General features: G+C 34.3%; 1 protein-coding gene across 3 annotated transcripts in view; it reads left to right on the top strand.

Moving 5' to 3' along the window:
• Positions 1–23,157, top strand: part of LOC106111364 — a 331,426-nt gene that overhangs the window by 303,384 nt on the left and 4,885 nt on the right. For all 3 annotated transcript variants that reach the window (XM_013293413.1, XM_013293414.1, XM_013293415.1), the window contains 4 exons: positions 11,840–11,975; positions 22,172–22,317; positions 22,518–22,618; positions 22,902–23,006. In XM_013293413.1, coding sequence (XP_013148867.1) covers positions 11,840–11,975; positions 22,172–22,317; positions 22,518–22,618; positions 22,902–23,006 — 488 coding nt within the window. The remainder of the gene's footprint in view (positions 1–11,839; positions 11,976–22,171; positions 22,318–22,517; positions 22,619–22,901; positions 23,007–23,157) is intronic.

Below are 23,157 nucleotides of genomic sequence, written 5' to 3'. Positions count from 1 at the left end.
ACCCACTTCTATTATTCGTAAAGTCAATAAAAAGACAGTCAAAATAAAGAGAATTATTTCATGTTCTTTTACAAAAACAAATAAGCACCAGTATTTTGCATCAGAAAAGTGCAGATAATTTTAAAATTATGAAAGGACCGGTCTCATGTCTTCGACAGCCACTGTATTTTTCCATTACAATAAATCTTTGAAGCTTTTACGCACTCCACGAGAATATAAAGCAACGCTAACTTCATATAGAAATTATTTACGCTCGTTTTCTCTCATTTTGCGCCACTTTCAGCGAGACAGACTCGACTTTTCCCTGAACTAAAAATTATTAAATGACTACGCCCGAGGAGTGAAGGGATTTTACAGTAAAAATTTCAATTTCAAATTCACCTTAAAGGACTATTCATTTCACCTTAAGACCTTTTAGTAAACCCTTCCTCTAGTTTACTCTCTGCTATTTTCGTTTCCATTGGCAATATTATCTTTACGTACTTAACAGGATTTTGCTATTAGTTTTATCTGTGTGAATTGTGGTCGAGTTTTATCCTTTTCTTAATATAGTATCGATTGTTCGAGATTCCGATACGTCTTCTGTTGTTTTTTCTTTGCTGTATTCAATGTAGGTTTTTCTCGACTGCCAGCAAATAATTCTCTCGTTTCTTGTCACAGCTTTCAACGAATTTGGATTTCAACTTGTTTGTGTTTTTATTTAACCAAGTTTTACATCTAAGTAATGGGTTATCGTAATATTTATTATGTAGTTTTTATATTAATTTATAGATATATGCGTCTTTCTGTTATTATTGACCGCTTTTTTTATTTTACTAATGTCATAAATGCGAAAGTTTAGTTGAATGATTGGATGGATGTTTGTTAGAGTTTGCCGGCTAAACTGCTTAACGGATCTCGATAAAATATGGCATAGATGTAAAATATAGTCTGGAAGAAGTCATAAGCTACTTAGTGTTTTTTTTCCATGTGAACGAAGTCGCAAAAGGAAATTTGTAGGTTATATTTTTTCTTGATTATACATGTGGATTTCTAAGTACGTTTATCATGTTAAATGTATGTATAAACGTGTGAAAATTTAGTCACATTGAGGTTATAAATATCAATTGAATCTGTATTTAGGAGGTCGTGAAAGGAGAGGGTTGCGCTTCCCGAGTGTCACGTATCGGCAGTATATCCCTGCATGAGGGAGAAAGTTTTTAGTAATAATTTATAACCCACTCAGCCTAAAGCGAATAGCTGCCGAATATTTTAAAAGACAGGGCCAAGGTTGCTACAAATTTGCATTCGAGTTAGTTTTTTATTTATTCAGCACCGTAGGTCGGGTTGTGAAATTCGATAAGCTTTTATGACTTAGAGCTTTCAGGATTATCTTCTGATAAACTACAAAAGCCTTACAAATAAACGCGATATAATAAACTTAGGAATTAAACTTAGTATAAAGCAAATATTAGTACTAGTTTTGCTTATACTGAGTTTATTCCTAGATTTTACTTTATACCTCGTTTATTTGTAAGGCTGTTAGTCTATACTCGAATTTGTTGAACGTGATCCGATGAGTTTCGTAAATTTAGAGGTTTCCTACTAAATTTTAAACTAATACTTGGGTGAAAGATTAATAATTTCCGTTAATTATTCCTTTAGCATTACCTTAATCTCTATTTAATACAATGAAATTAAGAAATTAAATGAAATATGTATATTAGAGGAAGTTTGAAAATAGCCTCAGTGGTAGAGAAAATAAGGAGTGAAAGGTTACCATAATATGGGCATGTTATGAGGGATGAATCACAGAAAGAAGAACTATAGTTATGAGTGTGGGCACCGGTAGAGGTAGACGTAGAAAGAGATGGATGTATTGCGTGAAGTACTGACTAGGATAACGGGTGATACTCGGATGAACTCTACCGGAGTAGATTAAGCTAAAGAAGATAATGAAGTAAAAAAAAAAACCCATAAATAAATCTTGTCTAAATTTTTTCTGATATTTGTGATGTCCCCTCCCTTCGTTATTTCGATATTTCGAGTACCGACGAGTCTTGAAACTTGAAACTTAATAGAAACGGAAATTGAACCTCCAGACCGTGCGTCTCCCACGGCATTTAGACTTGCTTGATACATTGGTCCGTTTCGTTTCAATTAGACAAGCAAACAATTGCCAGTCGGCTACGAGAGTGGCAGCTAATTGTGGTTCCGTACCAGTGCGGGCTAATACTATATTGTACAGATGTTATTTATCTTGGTCTAATTAAGTGTACATTTGTTAATGCAAAAGTATAAAATCTCAAGCAGAAATGACTTTTTAGGCTTGTTTAGACTTAAGAGGACTAAAAGTTTACTTGTTAAATTAGTTAATTTTATTAATAGTTAGGTTACTTTTTGAAGCTTATTTGATAAAAATTGTAGATCAGAATTTTTTTTAATTAAAACTTAGCTTACGAATACTTTATTTACTCTAGTTAATATACGACTTATCTGTATAGTGGACTATAGTGAAATTATAGCAGCAACTAAACTGGAAGAATTTAATATCTTGAAATAATCCTCCCTGAGGGAGGGCACCGGCGAGTCCTCATTATGAACTCATTACGACCTCTCGTAAACATGAACGCTGTACCTCCACCTGCACACTCCATCAACATAATACCCTCAATCTCTAAAATAAACTAGATCACACTGCAAGTGAGAAAATTAGGTGAATTACGGGCACTATTTATAATAATAAATTGCAGGGTAGCTAACAGGATATTCCGTGATAAAATAAAATACATATTGGCTAATGTTTTAACGTCTTTGATTTTTATTAATTGATTTTCGTGACAATTTTCTGTCTTTAGAATAGGTACGTTTTTTAAGTACAATATTAACTCTTTTTTTTTTAAATGGACTGTTGGACGTCTGCTTTGGATTGCCTTTATTTTGTTGTTACTAAAACTGAAACTATCGTACTTATTCCCGGACTCAGAGTTAATAAATGGTCTTCCTAAGTAACCAATTAATGACAACACTGACTGCTGTCATATAGAAAGAATACATAAACAACTACATAAACTTAAATGCCCTACTTAAAAAGATATAAACTGTGCAAATAAGAGTACAGACCAAAAGTCTATAGATGTTGAATTAAAAAAAAAACTTAAATGTCATAAATAACTAGCGAATACTTCCTCTGTAAATTATCACAAAGTAAAACAATTACGTTAGTCAAGTCTTAAAATAGAAACTGCAAGAATGTAAGGTTATCGAAGGTTGAAATGACGACCATATTAGTACCAACGTCCCGTATGACCTTACCATTTATAACGACCTCAATAACTCAAACTAAACCGCATTATCAAATGTAATAAGCAACGTGAATCGATTGTTTTGATTGATTCATCGAAGTACAGACGCGTACAAAACGTTTATCGCCGACAACAAAAAAAATGTTCAGATTAAATTAAGACAGCAAACGTCAACAAAACATGACGGTACAGTCAGCAGCAGAGCTCTTTGCATTAATGTATGTTTTGGCAAAGGACAGGAGTAGAGACGATACTTCTGGATTTTATCTATCTCTTTTTTACAACTAGAAATCCATATTTGCATATCTATCTAATTTAAGTAATGCACTTTGCTTATGTTTAGATAAAAGATAGCTTTGACTTTCGTAACATATAAAAGTATTTCATGATATGAAAAATATTATAAAGACGAAAGATTTCTGTTTTTGTATGTACTGAAATAACTCAAAAACTACTGGGCCGATTTTTAAAATTCTTTCGCCGTTAGAAAAGTAATTTATTTGTAAGTAACATAGGCTACATTTTATTATTATTTAATTTCACGCGGACGAAGTCGCGAACTAACAGCTAGTACTTATTCATTAATGAAAAAAAAATGCGTTAGTTTTCTCTTAGGTTACATTTGACATAAATGTTAAAGCTAGGTTATTGTACCGCTACATTTTAATTTCAGATAATTAACACGTTACGAATTTTCTCACTGACTGTACCGTGATTCATAGATTGCGCGCGCGTTGATTCACCCATTCGTCCGTTCTCGACGGCTTCGTTATTTCTTGTTTTTTTCTCTCGTCCTAATTCGATGATTGCTCGCCGACCGCATAACCAGTACTCCCGTCTCAGTAATTCAACGTTCGGAAATTGTAAAGATTTCGTCTGTAATTACGTTTGGAATTCGACGAGATTTGAAACATGCTGCATCATGGTAGTGACACATGCATGCGTTTTATATAAAGAAAGAGCAAGGCACACATTTGACTAAACTATTGCACGACAGTTGTGCGATTGTCGATTGTTTCTTAGTCTTCAACTGTTTAGTTGCACAACTAAAAATCGAGTAGTGTGCGCATCTTCATATAAGCTTCATATTACAGTGGTAGTGCCCGCTTTAACATCTTAGCACTGCAAGGCCGGCACGCCCGGTGTAATACCACGACCACACAGAAGACAGGCGTGAAATGGAAGCAATTCTGTGTTTCGTCTGATGAGTGTGGTGCCGGAGGCCTAATTTAAGTCCCTTTCTCTTTACCACCCTTTTCTTATAAGGAGAGGTTGGGAAGAGGAAGTGGATTTGACGGTGGAGATGCGTAGGAAGGGGAAATATCCTCTGTATGTGCGTCTCTTCCTCCGTCGTATAAGGGTAGGCAACGCATCTGCAATTGCGGATGTCTATGGGCAGCGGTCGCTTCGCCATTTTGGCGGATTCAGGTGGTCGCTTGCTCGTTTGCCAACTTATGTTATATAAGCTTATAGGAAACGCGGTAAACAGTTTTGCAATAGTTTAATCAAAGGTGTGTATGCGTTCTTATTGTGACTGGTTATCTGAAATCACATCTTTGTTAATATTTACACAGTAGTATAACACTTCATATATCTACTACAGATATTAAACGCTGAAAATCTTTATTTTTGATTACATAAATATATTATTTTCGCAACACTTTCATATTAAAATTGTTACCGAACTCGTAATTGATTTTATAACCTGACATGCACAATGTCGGCACAAAGACAATAAGCCTCCAACGTACAAACGAAATGATTAATAGTGTCGACTCGATATAAGCTCGTAAGTGTCAATTAGCAACACACAGCGCAACCCCTTTTGTTTGTACTGCGGAAATATTTACACACGTCGAATGGGGTGACCACATGAGGATACTTACGGGACAGTCCGAAACAATTTAAAGAGTTAAAAACTTAACTTAATATGTCAACCGTTTTATCCGTGACTAGAGAGCAGTGCGTTTTTCAGTACAGAAAATCATTAGGTATTGTAAATATCTAGATCAATAAATAATGTAGGACTAACGAAAGCAGTGTACTCATACATGAATATTAGACCTTTGACTAAACTATCGCACGATTGTTGTGCGATTGTCGATTCTAGATTGTTTCGTCACTTATACAACTGTTTAGTTGCACAACTAAAAAATCTATTAGTGTGTGCACCTCCATATCAGCTCATAGGAATCAAAGCGAGACTAAACAATTGTGCGATAGTTTAGTTTCAAGTCTTAGGTCTTTTTATTAATTAGACGAAGGTCCAAAAATTGTAAGTCAGTTTGAATAAATTCAATACATACTTCTTGTAATTCGTTTTATAAATGTTTTCGAATCTTTTCATCGAAAAGTCTCGGAAGTACGAATATTATTGGAATGAAAATCAATTTTCAATCGCTTTAAGAGTTTATATATTTCTATTTCCAAATGCACGGATTAAAAATAAATGGAAAAGGAACCTGTAGTCGGCAGTAATTCTGGAGAGGCCGCATGAGAGCATTTAATCCATCTTAGTAATGAGAGACGTGGCCTTGAGGTTTTTTCCTTGATATTTCTTAATATCACAGGTAAACGTTATTAACTAAATCTTACTAATATTATAAATGCGAAAGTTTAGATGAATGTTTGTTAGAGTTTGTAGCCTAAACTGCTGAACAGATCGTAATTAAATTTGGTATAGATGGGTAGCGTGGAAGAACACATAGCCTACTCGTTTTTTAATTACACCCGGACGGAGTCGCGGGGGAAAAGTAGTAATGTTACAAATGGGAAAGTTTAGATGGATGTATGTAGCCTCCTGAACAGATCTTGATGAAATTTGGCATAGATGTAGAGTATGGAAGAACAGATAGGTTTTTTAGTGTTTTTTTTTTAGATTTATCTATTTATTTAGTTAACGGGATTTCTTTTGATTATTATTTGTCTTAAGCTTACAAATAAGAACAATTTTCTTTCTACCGCCATTTTTATTATCTTCAAGTGTAAAATAACAAATTACATCATGGCGCAAATACATTTTATGGCAACGCTTCGGGATCGAAGATTACTTCACTGATATTGACCAATCAGAGAGCATCTATCGAGACAGAATTGCCAGCGATAAAATCGAATTGTTTACCCCGCTAAGTTACGTGAAAATATATCCCTCTATATAAAAATCGTTCTCACGTGTGTTCATCCCTAATGTTTCCCCGGACTTTAATTAAAAATGCCATTATTCGAAAGGATCCCGGGTAAAACCGAAAATCCAATATTACGGTACAAAGAGACACGATTGACCTTTTTTCAAATCTCTTATTATAAAAAAAAAATAGAAAATTTTATTGTTCACAAAATTGTTTCTGAACCTACTTTCATTTTAATCAACTTAATAATGTTCGATATTTTACTATTCGATTACAATGAGATGGAACGTTAAAAGATTTGAGATCGGCGATGTCTGTCAGTTGCAATTGAGTGGAATGAGGCCTACTTTAGTACTAGTGGTTTGTTGACGGCATAAAATGAGTTACAATTAGCGAACATTCAAGCGATACAAGACTTTGTTGGGTGCGATATGAAGAATAAAATACTTTGATGTTTCAAAGCGTGATGGAACTTGATGACTTATTGGTAAGGTCTGACTAACAGCGGGTGAGATAGCGGATTGATAGACTGAGAGTTTTATGTAAAAAATTGATTATTCTTAATCAATGTGTAGAAAATGTATTTCAAATAATTTATAACTTTTGGACTAAGACTTGGTTGGCGTGAAATTAAAAAAAAATCCTGTGTCAAATAACGCCTATGTTATTCATTGATGGTGTAGTTTTCTAATATAAATATTTTTTATATCCGGCTCGATAGTTTTGACTTTATTAATCACAAAAAAAATAAAAATTTTACTCCTGATAATATTAATATAGATTTTATTTCCATCGTCATAGAATAGAGGTATTAACTTTTAAAAACCTAATAGATACATGTGTGATTTAATTTAAGCATTTATATATATATTTTAATATGTCTAGTTGTCTTAACTATCGTATATTTTAATGTTTCTTGCTCCATATTCTTGCAGCATCAAAATTAAAAATATAAACACTTTCCGCTAACAGTGGGGACCTACAATACAAAGTTCGAACTGGGTTACAGAACAAAGAGGTGTTTATGAATTCCGCACCACTAGGAAAGTAACAAAATACTTCTGACCCAAACTTTTCGGAACAATAGTCTTTATCTCCTTCCACTGAACTACGAATTTGATAAGTCGTGAGAAACGCAAACAGCTCGCGAGGCCTCGGACAGGGCTGCCATTGTTACATTATCTATCGACTATACATCACTATATGCACGATAGGGTTGTACATGACAATTTAAATACAAAATCAATCGGATTAAATCTAGATATAAAAGATAAATCATAATGAATTGGATAACAAATTTTAACCATACCCAGAGTCTTTTAATAGTCACAAATAATATTAAAACGAATCTATACATATAATAAAATTGGAGTGCCTGTTTATAATATCAAAAACAATCCAGATGTTAGAAAGATGATGTATTTGCGTTGCTGATAACGAAAATCGCATTTAATTTTTTTTTGTCTGTCTGTCCGCAAGCCGCGTTTGTTCCGGGTACGAGTAATCTCCGAAACGGCTGGGCTAATTTCGACCGGACTTTCACTGAAGGGTAGCTGACATAGACGGGCATATTATAGGCTACTTTTTATCTTGATATTGCGTGGACGATGTCGCGGGCAACAGCTAGTCTTAAATGCTTCGTGAATGCCGCTTACAATTTGATAGACGTCAATTTGTAAGGAATTTGAAGTTTTAATTCTTATGTTGATGATATTTAAATCATGTCTTAGTATTCAGCACTAAGTTAAAGAAATCTACATTTAAGGGATTGCTTAGGACCACCTAAACGTCTTTGTGTTAGTTTTAAGATATAAGTTTTATTGTTAATTAAGTTACATAAAGTTTATTTTTTATTATTGCATAAACAGTTTTAATGCATTGTACTTTTTCTCTAAACATAACAATTTATTAACACTTACGGAATTAGTTTATTTATGTGCATTTTTAAATATCGATAGTTGTAAGTCACATCCCTAGTTGCGAGCGAAAACTTTATGAATACTCATATAAATAGTGATTGCGTGGGACCAATCAAATGGGTCGATTGATAACTTTGTTATGTCTGCTCATCGTTTATTGTCTGATAGATTCTTTAATAGTCCGACCTTCAAACTTCCTTGTTGAACTAGTGTTTCTCCCCGTCTTCGCACGGGACTAAAGCTGTTATAAATATGTTTATTTCCATAACATTAATTAAAATTATATCTATTGATCAGTTATATGTACATGTACTAACTGTTGCTCGCGACTTCGTCCGCGTGTAATTTAAAAATAATTGATAGCCTATAAATAAATAATATATAGCCTATGTTACTCATAGATAAATTACCTTTCTAATGGTGAAAGAATTTTTAAAATCGGCCTAGTAGTATTTGAAGTTTTTCAATACATACATAAATACAAATCTTTCCTCTTTATAATAGGTAGATTAACATTTTGGGTAATCAACAAGCCGTAGTATTATTAGGGTGAAAATAACTTAAATAGAAAACTCTGTAACTTAGATGATAAAGTATTAATTATGCCCAACACTAAACTTGAATTAAACGAGCGAATTGAAAGCGTCCCTGAATAACAGGTGCGGTACATTGTAAAAGCCCAGAGCGGCGTGTAATAACGTTTTTTTCACACAATCGTGAGCTGAAAATATAAACCGACAAAGGTCAGGCGTCGGGCTACATAATTTATCCCTCACTCCCCCAATAAATACTTATTTTTGCAATAACATTTATCCAATTTTCCTCAGGATATAAATTTGTTCATTATGTAATAAATAAATATGAAATATCACGTTGTCCTTCCTAGATTTATTCATTTTTCGTAAATATGTATGAAAATGATGTTTTCATTGATTAAATATAAACTGTTGCTCGCGACTTCGTCCGCGTAAAATTACTAAATCATAAAAAATAGCCTATGTTACTAATAACGCTCTTTAATTGTGGAAAAATTTTTGAAATCGACTTAATAGTTTTTAAATTATTTTAATACATACAAATATACAAATCTTTCCTCTTTCTAATATTAGTACAGATGTAATGTTGTTGATATCACGTCATTTCAATACTATAGAATGATCATCTCTGAATCGCCACTCAGGAGTTTAGAGCCTTTTTTTCCGAAGGGGAATGCGTTACGCATACTCCATGCCTCGGGGCAGACACGCGAGTTATGTGGGACTCTCCCCCCATAGTGGGGGGCATACCTCACTAAACCCCTTCGTTCCCTCCTAGCCATTGTGTGGGACGCCACGGATCGCTTGCGCTTGCCACCGCCACTGCCACAGACGAGTTTAGAGCCTACCCTAAGTCAGGGGTCAGGCTGATGATAAACGAGAGTGTTCTGCATGAATTGAATGAATGAATGAATATGTATTTATTGTCAAAAAGAAATAACATAAAAGGACTTATTCTAAAGAAAACATACAATCGTGGCAAAGGTAGCCAGCTCAGCGTATGCAGAAAGAACTGAGCCGTTCCCGTGCTGTTTTTCAGCCGGCTCCTTCGCACTTAACTAACATATACCTACATTATTAGGATTAATTGGTGGTCTACTCTACTAAATTTTTGTTATTCACTCTTAATTACTAAATTACTTGCTACTCGACTAAATTACTAGCCAGTTGCCAACTAGATATTATTATGATATAATATTTAAACGTAATTAAGGAACAAGTAACTTAAATGGATCCGAACTACCCTCTAATTAATACCTCGTTCCCACTTTGTATTGACACACTAGCACGGATAACCTCGTCTATGATTCATAGAGTACAAAGTAGTGTATTCCCAAGTCTGTCGGCTTATATTACACTTTGAGAGAACTTTAATAAGAAGATTGCTTTATGTGGGTACACATTTCAAGTCGCGTCAAAGTGAAATGCAACTTAATTATGCATTAACAACTTAAATAGCGCTTTTAGTATTAATAAAGCGATTTTTTACTGTTTTCATTAATTAAATTTACTTACTAATAACAAACTTGAATCCGACTCTATCATTTCCTCAAAGGTCGGCAACGCATCTGTAGTTCCTTTGGTGTTGCGGATGTCCAAGGCCATCGTTGACCAACTCGGTGTTTCCGCCGCTCGTTTGTCCTCTTTTATTATAAAAAAAATACTTCGTTCCAATAATAAAGTTTGTATACTTACTTTAAAATACAAATAAAACACTTTTTTCCTTCGGAAATCAGAGCATTCTCTTAGATTCCACTTAAATCCTTTGTAGACATAACGTCTCGTAATCGGTGTTATTTATCAAAAAAAATATATCTAACAGGTTGTTGACTGTCACGTTATATAAATATAATCTTGCGTAACTAAAATATAAAAGCATTGCCTGATCTCGTTCGGATGTCGTAAAACCATCTTGCGTCGGAATGTAGACGGTATAACTAATTATGCACATATTTATGTAATTTACTGAACGCTAATGGTATAAGAGTGTCTTGAATATGCGTTAATATCACGCGGAGGCGTAGCTATATTATACTAAAGATATAATTGAGGTCTGCAGACGATAATAAGCTAAAAGCGTTTCGTTATCTATGTGTATCATTTAGTGAACGCCTGTGGTAAATGCTACTTAACGTAATAAGAATATTGTTGAGATATATTTTTATCAACTAGTCTATCGGGTATCATCATGCATTATTTATGGTTGATTTTTTTATCTGTACGTCTTGTATCTCAGATGACAGACTTTTTAGTCGTATAGTTTGATCGGGTTGGCCTCAAGTCAAAATCACGTTAAACCAAATCGACGTACTGTGTGCACTGTTCTCCATACATGTTCATACTGATTGAGTGCCCGAATAAAATAGGTCGATAAAGTAGTCTGCTAGACCTCTACACGTTAGCTAGTATTATGTTAACATAATATAATAAATAGTGGGATGTCTCAAATGCAAGAATTGTTCAGTCAATGTCTTTGCAAATTCGATTTGTTCTTTCATAAAAAAGCTACTTCAGACTTCGTATTCTGTTTAACAGAAAACAAGTAATTTTCTGTGACAATACTTAAGATTAATAGAAAGATTTGTTCCTCCGTATTAAAGAATTAAGGATTCTTTTTCTAAATCCAAACAAAGACTACGTTGATCCTCTGGATTAAAGTCTTCGCCGTGAGAATTTCACGTCTAGAGTTATAGGTTAGTAGGTTTTAGTTAAAATAAACGAATAAAGATACGAAGATTTAAAGTATTAAAGTCAATTTTACTTCCTTTAACAATTGCTATGTGAAACTGAGACACAACGTTTGTCATGTTTTGAATGGTAAAAAATAGTCCTAACTAAATGTTTTAAATCCTTGACTTGCCTTATGTAACTGAATCATAACTAAATCATTTTTACCTACACTAATGTATAGATATAAAAAATTAAAATTTTTTTTAGATGCACATTTTAATAGCATTTGTTTATTGTTACAGCGGACCCGCTTCCCGGCAAGCACGTGCCGCTGGAGAGCTATGAGAGCGAATTGGAGCGGGAGCACGCGCTGCCCACGTCCGTCCCCAATGCCGACATACTCAAGACTAACAGCAACCCCACCTATCACAAGCCGAGGTAAGCTCGCATAGAAATTTATTGACAGCGCCATCTTTCGATTTTTTATGTAATTCATCAATTTATGGTTTCGCTGGCATTGTATTTAGAAGCTGTAAAAACCATTTGACGTCATAATGATGCCAGAAGTGAAGTAATTTATTCCACTCTGTCATACTAACGAACGTTCCGTTACCGCTCTTCGAAATTAATTTTTACTAATTACAAGAGGCCGTTAAGGCAACTCCCAAACAAAACCCTAAAACAACACGGAGAATCTCTGAGCGCAGCTTAATTCCGGGCATAAATTAAATCATTATCGTAAACTCGAGTTAGGAGACTCCTTAAAGTTAAATGCCGTTTGCGCGCCGCGTAAAACTTTGATCCCTTCCGCGCAATTAAATACGTCCCGCCATAAAAGTCGACGCACCAACCCGTTCGGATATCGCACGGACAAATAAAAAAGTTTGACCACGGTTTAGTTTCTTGACACTAACTTTGACCTGATTTCAAACTATCATTTAATTATATTTTATTTCTTTTAGACTAAAATATCTCTTCATAAAAAGCAAAGGGAAGCTTGGGTTTTGAATTTAAATATGTTATTCTTGTTGACATTTTTAACCTAAGAAATAAGCAAGACGAGACGTCTATTAAATTTACGCCCACGAATTCGAAGACCGAAGTATTTTTTCCATTTTCCACAACCTTAGTTCTATTATTCCCACAAAAGGTATTATGCTAGTGTCTGATATTGTCTAGAAACTTCTTTCATCTAATTGTAAATTAACAAACAAATTTACGACGCTAGTATAAAACTGTTCGCCTTTGCTTCTTCCTGCCTTTGATGCTAACAATTTTTTAACATTTAACAGATTTTAAAATCTTTCAACTTAACTTATTAAAACTTTCGTGAGACATTATACTATATTATTTATTTATAATAGGTCGGTGCCTACACCGAAAGTTCCCACATGGGTTTTAGCCGTGTTATAAATAAATAATATCTTTCAACTTATCTGAAACGTTAAAATTAACTATTGTTATTTAGTCAATGATAAATAAGTTATTTTTAGAAAATATTCTGCGAATTTATAAACTAGTGAGGTTAAATATCGGTTTGACGTCAAAACCGATTATACTTTCATTGTGATGAATCGATTATGTTTTTTCCGTTTTAGTAATAAAAACGTGTCAGATAAACAAGGAGGAATAGTGAATTATTTTCTCAAGGACAGTCTCAGTCTTGATGTGAAAAAAACAGGCAATTGTCTATTCGACGGCCTATATTCCGCTTATTCATTATGTAAGCTCTGATTTGAATAAAAACAAAGTTGTCGTTGCGATTGTTGAAGGGAGTTTGCGATCTTTGATAATAAAGATACGGACTAGGCAAAGCATGTATTGTAAATTTTTCCACTTAGTCGGTAAAGATGCTACGTCTTTATAATAAGATACCAACTATAAATGTAAACACATAAGCAAGCAGTTTAAAAATTTATTATTTGTTTTTATTTCATAGAGGGAAATATGTGTGATGGACAGGTCCTGTCTTTTAAAGGTTAAAGTGTGCGATGGCCGGCGGACGCCGATGCTGTTTATCGTCGAATTCAATTTGTGACGCCGAGAATTTTGTCAGATTTGCATTTTTTTTCCGAACAATGTTTGAATTGTTTTAACGATTGGGAATTCAGCCAGTATTATGTAAAGACATTAGCGTCCATTATCTTTTTTTCGTCCTGGTTTTAGTAAAAAGGTTTTTATTGACGTTCTAACTTTTGTTTAATCTAATAAAGCGATTTGTCATGTCACTTTTATTTATTCTTGTATTATTATTAAGTCTAATAATAAAAAGACTGTTAGGTATATATGATAAATCTAAATATTGTTCAAATCAAAAGTTTTATAAATAAGTATAATTTTCTAATGAGTAAGCTTTTTTTTTATTTTATGGTAGACAAGTAAATGGGTATATGAAAAGAAAAACAAAAAAAAATACAAAAAGATACTCTCACGCCAGACACAAATCGCTTCCTTTTTTCCCAACAGTGTTTGCTTTTATAGGAGACATGTCTAGGCTTTTTTTTTCATAAGTCTCGTCAGTGCCCTTGCTTCAAGCGCCATTTTGAAGCTCCATCGTTCACGTGCGAACGCCTCGGGCACGGAAAGTTGCTCATTAGGTCCTTTACGAGTGCATCCTTTGACAATGCGATGTTACGCTTAAATAATTACAGGTCCTGTCTGTGCTTTATGTAACTCTTCAACTATGGAACACTTTTCGCATTCGAATATTTTATGAAATACTTCGAAAAAACGCGACTCGAGTGTTTTTTGTTTTCTGTCTGTTTAAATATGCGTCTATGACCGTCTGAGAGTGTTACAATGAACATTTGGGATTATATTTTCAAATTCTATGTACGAATGTTACAATTTTGTATGTATTATCTTCAGAGGAATTAAAAGTAAATACATGTAGATTAGTTATGAAAATATTGATACTACCAATGGTGTCGCCTTTGTGGCATCTTAAAAGCGTAATACTTAACACTTCCTAGTAAACCATGCAACCGATAACTCTAAATTTGAGTACCTAGCACGAAAAATTTGCAAGAAAGTATTCGTAACTTCATCGATAAAATTCGTTTGAGGCTTTTTGTAGGATATTTTGTCGATATCGTCACGAATGTCTACTGGAAAAATTTCGTGCTATACCTCCTGATATTTAAACAAACGTTCGACTCTATTAGAAATTCAAACAAAGAACAGAAATCATCTATCGAGTGGTAATCGATTCAATTAAAACAGTTGTTACGTAGTTCGCACGGATCGGTGCAAGCAAGCTCACAAACATTTGCATAATCATTGGCTCAACTACGATTCGATACATCGATAGTTTTAGTGTCGGTGAAACGAGAATCGATTCGCCTTTGAGATAAGTTTGCTTTTGATTTTGAGGTAATTTCGATTGTAACTTGAGAACTAACATTTGCGTAGCATATAATTGAAGCTCCAGTGAAATCAAGGATTGATTCTAAAATTAAACATAGTCAGTACTTTGTTCCTAAAATCACTTTAATTAGAGCTTGTCCCACCACTGGCTGATAGTGGCTCAGATAGCTTAAAAATGACGTAAATGTAATGGGAACCAAATCTGATATTTCCATCATAAATTTTACAACTTTGATTGTTATCAGACAATTTACAATTTGGTGGGACAGGCCCTTATTTTCAAAATTGTTAACAAAAGGTTATAGAGGTAGTATTAACTCTGTTATCGTATTATAATTTAATATGAAAACATACCACGTCTAGGTCTGCATAGACGGATAACAAATCACACGAGATCTCTGGCAAATATAAGAGAATTTATACCGAAGTTCAATGCGGTATTTTTGTCAAAAATTGGAACCTTTTTTTATAAGAGAAAATAATCAACCTTTTTACCGATTTTTTTTGGTTACGGCGTTATTTTATGAAGCAAATAGTCAAACATCATTAATCGTGTTGAGACTTTTTTAATTTCAACACATAATAGACGTTAAGGCTTTAAGGCTAAATGTCATATTAGTAGACTAAACTTGTAAAAAATACTAGCTACTTACATCCAAAACATATAGTTCCTAACATGGATAATAAAGCATGCCATATATCACCTTTTTTTCAATATAAAATAGACTAAAGTGATCACTCTTTATTAACCCTTCACTGGTTCAGAATGGGGTCGTTCACCCTATCATAAATATTCACAGCATGACGACAGCACAACCCTTAAACACGATAAATTGCCACTGGAGTTGCCAATTCTGGAATTATTGTAGCGAAAGCCGCTCGATTGATTTCTATGTTCCTAGTCCGCGTGAAGGCGAAATCCCGAGCTATGATGCTATAAATCTCTTCGCAAATTCAGATTATGCCAAACATTTCAAGTTTGCAGAAGCTTCAAGTTGTAGAATCGTTCTGTTGGACTTGATACATTATTTATCTAACTTCACGCTTGCCTTTTGTTTATCGGCTTTCACTTCTATTTTAGTCTATGCTTTGAGATGTTTTGGTTAGTTTCGTTATAATTTTTAATCGATCAAAAATGATTTATCCTTCATTTTTTTGCCGTTGCTTTAGTTATTGCGTAAAAGGTCGTTAGTCATTTTATTAGTCTTTGTAAGAAACAAAACTAGTATCTACCATCTCTCTGTCTCTGTCTTCTGTGCTGTTTGTAAATTCCCTTGACACTGCTAGAATAGTGCGGTTATTTACTGAATCGGATCAAATCTTTGAGCTCTCTAACAGTCGACTTGTCACGCCTGTTCCGTCGCTTGAACGTTTGACGTGACCGATATCTGTGTACCCGAATTGCTTTCAATTTCTGTCCGTCAATTTCTAGTTGTTGAAATATGCCTGTATGTGTCAAGGAATTTGGAGAACAGGGCTTCAATTTTCAGTCTCCTAAATTGAGAGGTTTACAGGTGTAGTCTTGCAAATATTATAAATGCGAAAGTTTATATAGATGGGTGTTAGAGTTTGTAACCTAAACGACTGAAAGGATTTGGATGAAATTTGGTATAGCTGTAGGGGGTAGTGTAGAAGAACACATTAGCTACTCACTTTTGTTTTTTTTTAACGCGCTTGGAATTGCGGGCGAAAGATAGTTTCATATCAAAAATAGTAGAGAATGTAACTTAACACCGCAAGCTTTCATTAGTGTAAAATACCTATCATTGCTTCTCTACAATAATTTTAGAATCTTTGTATATTTGCGGTGGTTACCTCCATATACGAGTATTAAAATAGAATAAGATTTTTGTACGAAGTGTAAAGTCATATATTACAGTCGTATTAGACTCGTAAGCAGATTGGGATTTGGGTGATGCGAGCGTTTTAAAATCCCGACCTAAGCATGATTGAAACATTAATTCGCCTCTGTCAAAACGAACAAATCCGTAATGTGAACTACGACGCAAGTTACAAACAAAACGCGGGTGAAAAGCAATTATAGAAAACTTTATTGTTATATTAATTAGAAGGTTCATAATTAATCTACATAAAAATATTAAGACAAGGGAGCCACCGTATACAAAACTATCGCACAACAGTTTAGTCGCACTTTGATTCCTATGAGCTTATATGGAGCCCGATTTTAAGTTGTGCAACTAAAAAGTTGAATTTGTTACTAAACAATCTACAATCGCACAACTGTTGTGCGATAGTTTAGTCGAAGGTCGTTCTAAATATGTAATCGGTCGGTAGTAAGAAGAAAACCTGATCATATTTGGTACGGAAAAAATAAGCAAAAAAAGTACATTGTAAATTCAAATTAAATTATTTCAGTTGCAATATCGACGTGTAGATTTGCGATATTGCTGTTGGCGATATTTTTGTCCTCTGAACCAATTCACGTATATCGCTTCCGGTTATGACTTACGCCCCGTCCTGCGTATATTTTGCAAAGTACTGCCCTGAGCGGGCGCAGTTTCAGAGACGACCATTAATCTAAACCGCTATTGTTTTGCAAAACTACACTCGCATTGTTCCACGGATCGCTTCTTGTTTTATTTATGTTTTTATTGAACGTACATCCCGATGGGGGAATCGGTCGTATTGTATATAGATTTTTCATTTCGCTCGCCGTATGGAACTTGTTTCTTGACCACAGTAACCGATTGCAGTGCGATTGGCTTTTTCAATGTTTTGTTGTTTTTTTATTTAAAAATAAAACGGGTCAATGCAGTTCCAATAAGTAATTCATAGTCGACTGAATGATTTTATATTTTTCTATAAAATAACCGTTTTTTCATCGCGTTCTAAATGGCCATCTATTAATGCTTTTGTTCATGGAATAGCTTTTTATACGCATAAAAGATTTTTTATAATTATGTTCATTAGTTTTTTTAAATACTCTATTATTGGTTCCGTTTAGCTTACGATTCTCTATCATTGTTAAAAGAATTATTATGAGTAATGGAAATAGCGTTTATTGTTCGGATACATTAAAATAATGAATCAAGAACTTCTAGATTTATGTTATAAAAGTCTAGACTAATAATTCATATTTATCTGGGGTATATATATTTGCCGGAGTCCCAGTATTTAATATCGCAACATTCGATGCGTTGCAGTCGAGGAAGTTTATTACATACCCACCTAAAGGTGGGTTAAAAAACATAAGTATACTCGTAAGTGCTTGGTTTACATTATGCCAGTGTCGTAGGACAGTTGCGCTAGCGTGGATTATTTGGATTCAGTGACGCCAATTAGCGTCTACATTATGCCAGTTCTGTGTAGCGCTGACTTGAGCGTTTATGTTCAAGAGTATTTTCATAATGTTAAAAAGCATTTATATGTGATTATGTTGACAACTTAAAGCATAATAAATTCTTATATCTTACTAATATTATAAATGCGGAAGCTCAAATGGATGTTTGTTAGTTTGTAGCCTGAACTGATGAACGGATCTCGATGAAAGGCATATGGACAGTCTGGATGAACGCATAGGCTAACATTTTTTTAATTTCACACATACGAAGTCGCAGGCAAAAGCTAGTAATTAAATAATTACTCAAAAGTCAAGAGACAGTAATTGGCGGGTACTCAAACTTACGTCATAGAGTAATAAAAACTGGAGTGTTTTTTTTTAATATTTCAGGCCAACGATTTTAATTAACCGAAATGTTTCTCGGACGCTACGTTGGAGTTACGTGAATTATTAAATTTGCATTAAAAATGTTGTTTAGGTTAGTTACGCGTATTTTTATTAAATCAAGCAAAGAAGCGCTTTATGCTGTACTAAGAGCTAAAGTTTTAGCTTCCTTAAATTTTATTTCTGTCGCTTTAAAGCGGAAAATAGTTTGTTAAAGTTTATATCAAAATAATGGCGACATCTATTACCTGTTTGGCATACTTAATCATGTCTTGGCTTTGTCTATTAAGAAAATAAAACAGTCTATGGCCAACCTCAAGCGTGTTTCATTATAGTTTGCAGTAAATTTTTATCGTAACGTTCTATTAAAGAGATAGTTGAGTATGTATGGGTTTAAATTGAAAGCTATGCAATTAAAAATATGTCAGGTAAATGATATTTTATAAATATGACAACTTTGTGGTATTAACTTATGTTTCTGAATGTGAATGAATATGGGTGTTAAATTCTTTATTGAAATTGTAATAAAACATGTACTTGTAGCTTGGTGTTTTATTATTAAACTAGCTGTTCCCATGCGGATTTATCCGCAGGTAATTTTAAAAACTTCAATTTATCAATTGCAAACGTCAAAATGACATGAAATGATGAGAATCCATGACAATCTTGCTTCCTTGATGTTGGCAGCAACTTATGGTCTCTTAGCCACATTAAGTTTTTATCCAATTTATTTACCAACTAAGTTTAATAGCGTATATAGCCTAAAGCGTGAAGTAAGTGTAGAGCTTTTTATTAAAAAAAGAATTATTCAAAAATATGTTGTAATTGCTGACATCTTAGGCAACAAAGAAGTGTGTGTTTACGCTTTATTATAATAGTATAGATAACAACAAATAAACATAAACAACTACGCTCGTTAGCCTACGTTCCATAAGTTCGATTGCGAATGATACGAAATTTCAATTTAAATTCCTCGCAGCCTGTTAGCTCACAATCCTATGTTAAAATATGTACATACGTGAGTTAATTTTCTCCCATAAATTGTCACGTGTGTCGACCGGCTAAACCGCATACGAACGAATATCGCTCGATTTCAATAAAGTGCAAATTCGAACGACATCGCAATAACCCCCTCGTTGCGCGTAGAGGAACGTATTCCGAATTTTAAAATTCCGTCTCCGTTCTAAATTCTCACAGATTTCGCGATATACGTACTAGTTGAACAGTGTATTGACCTCATGGTGTTCAATATAAGTTGACCCCTGTTGCAATGGTCACCGTGACTTATCCGAGATCTTAGTAGATTATGCTGCGTGTATGGAAATCAGAAAAATTGGCAAAACGCCCGCTGCCTCGACGCCCGCTTTATTTTCGCGACGTTAACCGCATTTTAATGAATCTTTTCGTGGAAAAAATAACCGTCTAGATGGACCCCGCATAATTATACTCAATGACCGTGTTTACGTAAACTTAGTGCTGTAAAAGCTTAAGCCATTAGACGAGAAAAAAATATATTTGAATTCATTGCCCGGTGTACAGTTGCGGACATCCGCGATGTTGTACTTACTGCCATTGACTTCAATTGCCATATTCATTTCAGCTAAACAAACTCCGCACCTTCCTAAAAGAACTAATTAAATATCAGTGAGTGCAATAAAGGGTTAATAATAAAAAGAAACAAATCATGTATCATTAATAGACATTTTTTGCGTACAGACACGTTTATAACCGCATTGTATTGGTTTTTATTCCGCGTCTTGTTTAAAATTATTCAATTGTAACTTTTAAAGTGGAACAACAGTTTTCCCGACTGTACCTTAGTGGTATCCTGAAATTAAACAACGAAATCTCGTTATCTTACGCACAATAGAATTTATAATGTAATACATAATATTTTTTAGATTTTTAGCTTTCGTCAGCGACTCTAAAAAAATGGATTGAAAAAACAAAACGACTAGCACATGTGTTCTTCCAGACTGTCCTCGACATCTATACCAAATTTTATCGAAATCTGTTAAGCCGTTTAGGCTACAAACTCTAACAAACTTCCATCCATCTAAACTTTCGCATTTATAATATTAGTTTGATTTGGAAGTATAATTTTAAAGTATGCTTGTTCTCTATGGATAATATTTTTTTTTAAGTTTCAAACCGTCTTCAACTGAACGCCCCACTTCAATAAAGAATTTGTAAAGTTCAAGCAGATTTGTTCCACTTTTAAAAGGCGCCGGGCATTTTTAATTATCCGGCGTGAAAACTTTCATACTATTATATCTAAATACTGACACAATTATAGTCTGTTGCTAACTGTTTAAAAAAATCGCATTCTAATTTCAAATCATTGTATTTTTTTACGAGAAAACAAAATAGCTATGGATACTCGTAATTCGGAGCAGAATGGATGTTCCATATTTAAACTTCGATCCTAAAATATAACGGAAACACGCGGTTAATTTGTTTTGGTTCGCGTAATAAAATTAATGTCGGTACTAAAAAATAAATCGGGATTGGGGACCGTTAAATCGTGAGATGTTAAAACTTTCGGTAGGAACGTTTATTTGCTTAAAAGATTCCGCCTTTAAAAGACCTACTAAAGATAAGAAATTGACTCTTGAAAGATGAATTGTCTTTTTCGCAACTTGAATGATTTAGAAGTCTGAATTACTTGTCGAAGAATAAAATAATCGATTTAGTTTTGTAAAGAAATATAAAGATTTGGTACTAAGGGAACAAGATTAAATGTCTTGTGTCCAGATTTTCGCCGCAAATATTAGAATTCCAAGCTGACCGTTTCCAACTTGACGTAGCAAAGACACTTTTATTAAAGTCTAAGTGTATTTAAGCGCACGTTTTACGTAACTTAGATTCGGACCGAAACCGAAACTCATAGACTATTGCTATATTTTTATTTTTGTTACATAAATAAATAAATAAAATAAAAAAGTCTTTTATTCCATGCCATAGTTTACAAAAGTTTAAAAAAAAATTGAATGGTACATGTCTAATTATTGTCATTTATAGATTTATTACATACATATATATTAGATTAGAAAAAAAAATTTTTGTTACATACAAATATAAAAAGTTGTAAATGTTTGGAAATTTATTATTTTTAGTATGAAATGTATGATGTGCCCTTTGTTTAAAGGGTCCAACCTAATACTGGAACGACATTTAAGTATGTAACATCGTTTTAAATATTAAAATTACATTAAAATCTTGACGTCTGTCTGTAAGCTGCGGTTACGAAGTTCTGTGCGTTTCAAGGATTATTTCCAACTGTCACCCCGCTCCCCCACGTGGAGACAGATTAGAATAAAAAGTTTCATCCGTCCCATCTTTTACGGTGAGGGGACGGTTGGCACTTATTTTATTTCATAACGGTTCCATCAGTCACCTTATTGGTGATAGTGGGACTGAAAGGTGGGATGGATGAAACACTTTATTCTCACGCGGTGACAGAGCGGGGTGATGGTTGGGAATAATCCCGTTTCAGAATACGGCCGTATATCGGTTGTAGATTAATTCCACAGGTATTGTTTGTTAATAGATGTGTAACTTAAATACTTGTTTGTTTTCGCAGACCGCCGCAGCACCACGGCGCGGCGCTGCTTGCTGGGGTCGGCAGCGGGGCGGTGCCGTCGTACGCGCCCCCCGGCCGCGCGTTCTTCACACCCCCGTTGCCGCCGGAGTATAGGAACCCATTTGCTGATAAGCCGACACTACGAGGTCAGTATACATTTAGCAAGAAACTATTCAACTACCTCACTTAGGATGGTTAAGTGTTAAGGAAGGCTTATAATGTAAGATTGAGGACAAAATTAATGATGTGATTGTGTTTAAATCTTACTGGTTTCCCTTAAGTATGAACCTTAAGTTTTTTTTAAATATAAATTTGTATCACTATATGATAATTTATATATGTGCAGGCACAAATACGGACGGGAATAACTATCTCAACCGGCGACCCATCCCGCCGCCCTCGCTGGGGCCGGGACATGACAGGATACCAATCAGGCCGCCGGGACAGGTAAGAATCATGCCATGTGTTAAAATCTTCCACTCTAATACTGTTTCAAAGTATGCTAATATACATTTAACACCTACGATGCTATTATAATGCTTAATGGATGGATTAACATGTTGAGAACGTGATAAAAGGTGATGACCACCAAAACTATGATAAATTGCAAGTTACAGAAAGTTTAGGTTAAATTTTCCAAACAAACTTGCGTCTCTTCCGATCTCATAACTAGATAATAATGTATTCATATAAACTACGAACTTAGCCAAATATTTTATGTGATTTTCAGGAAACTTCGTCCCCGCAAGTCCCGGCGCCTCCCCCCGCGCCGCCCGCGCCGCCGCCCGGCCTCGAGCCGCAGAAGAAAAAGCCTCTTAACACACCCAGTCATAAGGTCGGTATTTCCTTGAATAGAATTATACGAAAGTTTAAACTCGATTCGTTATCCAATTTGTAATGTTATAGGACTAACTGGTGCATTCAGAGACCTTTAGTAGTCACTTAAACAGCACCTTAGTGTAGATTTCCTGGTATACCTGTGGGTA

This window comes from Papilio polytes, unplaced genomic scaffold (genome assembly GCF_000836215.1).
Source record: "Papilio polytes unplaced genomic scaffold, Ppol_1.0 DF824169.1, whole genome shotgun sequence".
In the NCBI taxonomy this organism is placed as follows: domain Eukaryota; kingdom Metazoa; phylum Arthropoda; class Insecta; order Lepidoptera; family Papilionidae; genus Papilio; species Papilio polytes.
This window is presented reverse-complemented; position numbering and strand designations above follow the sequence as displayed.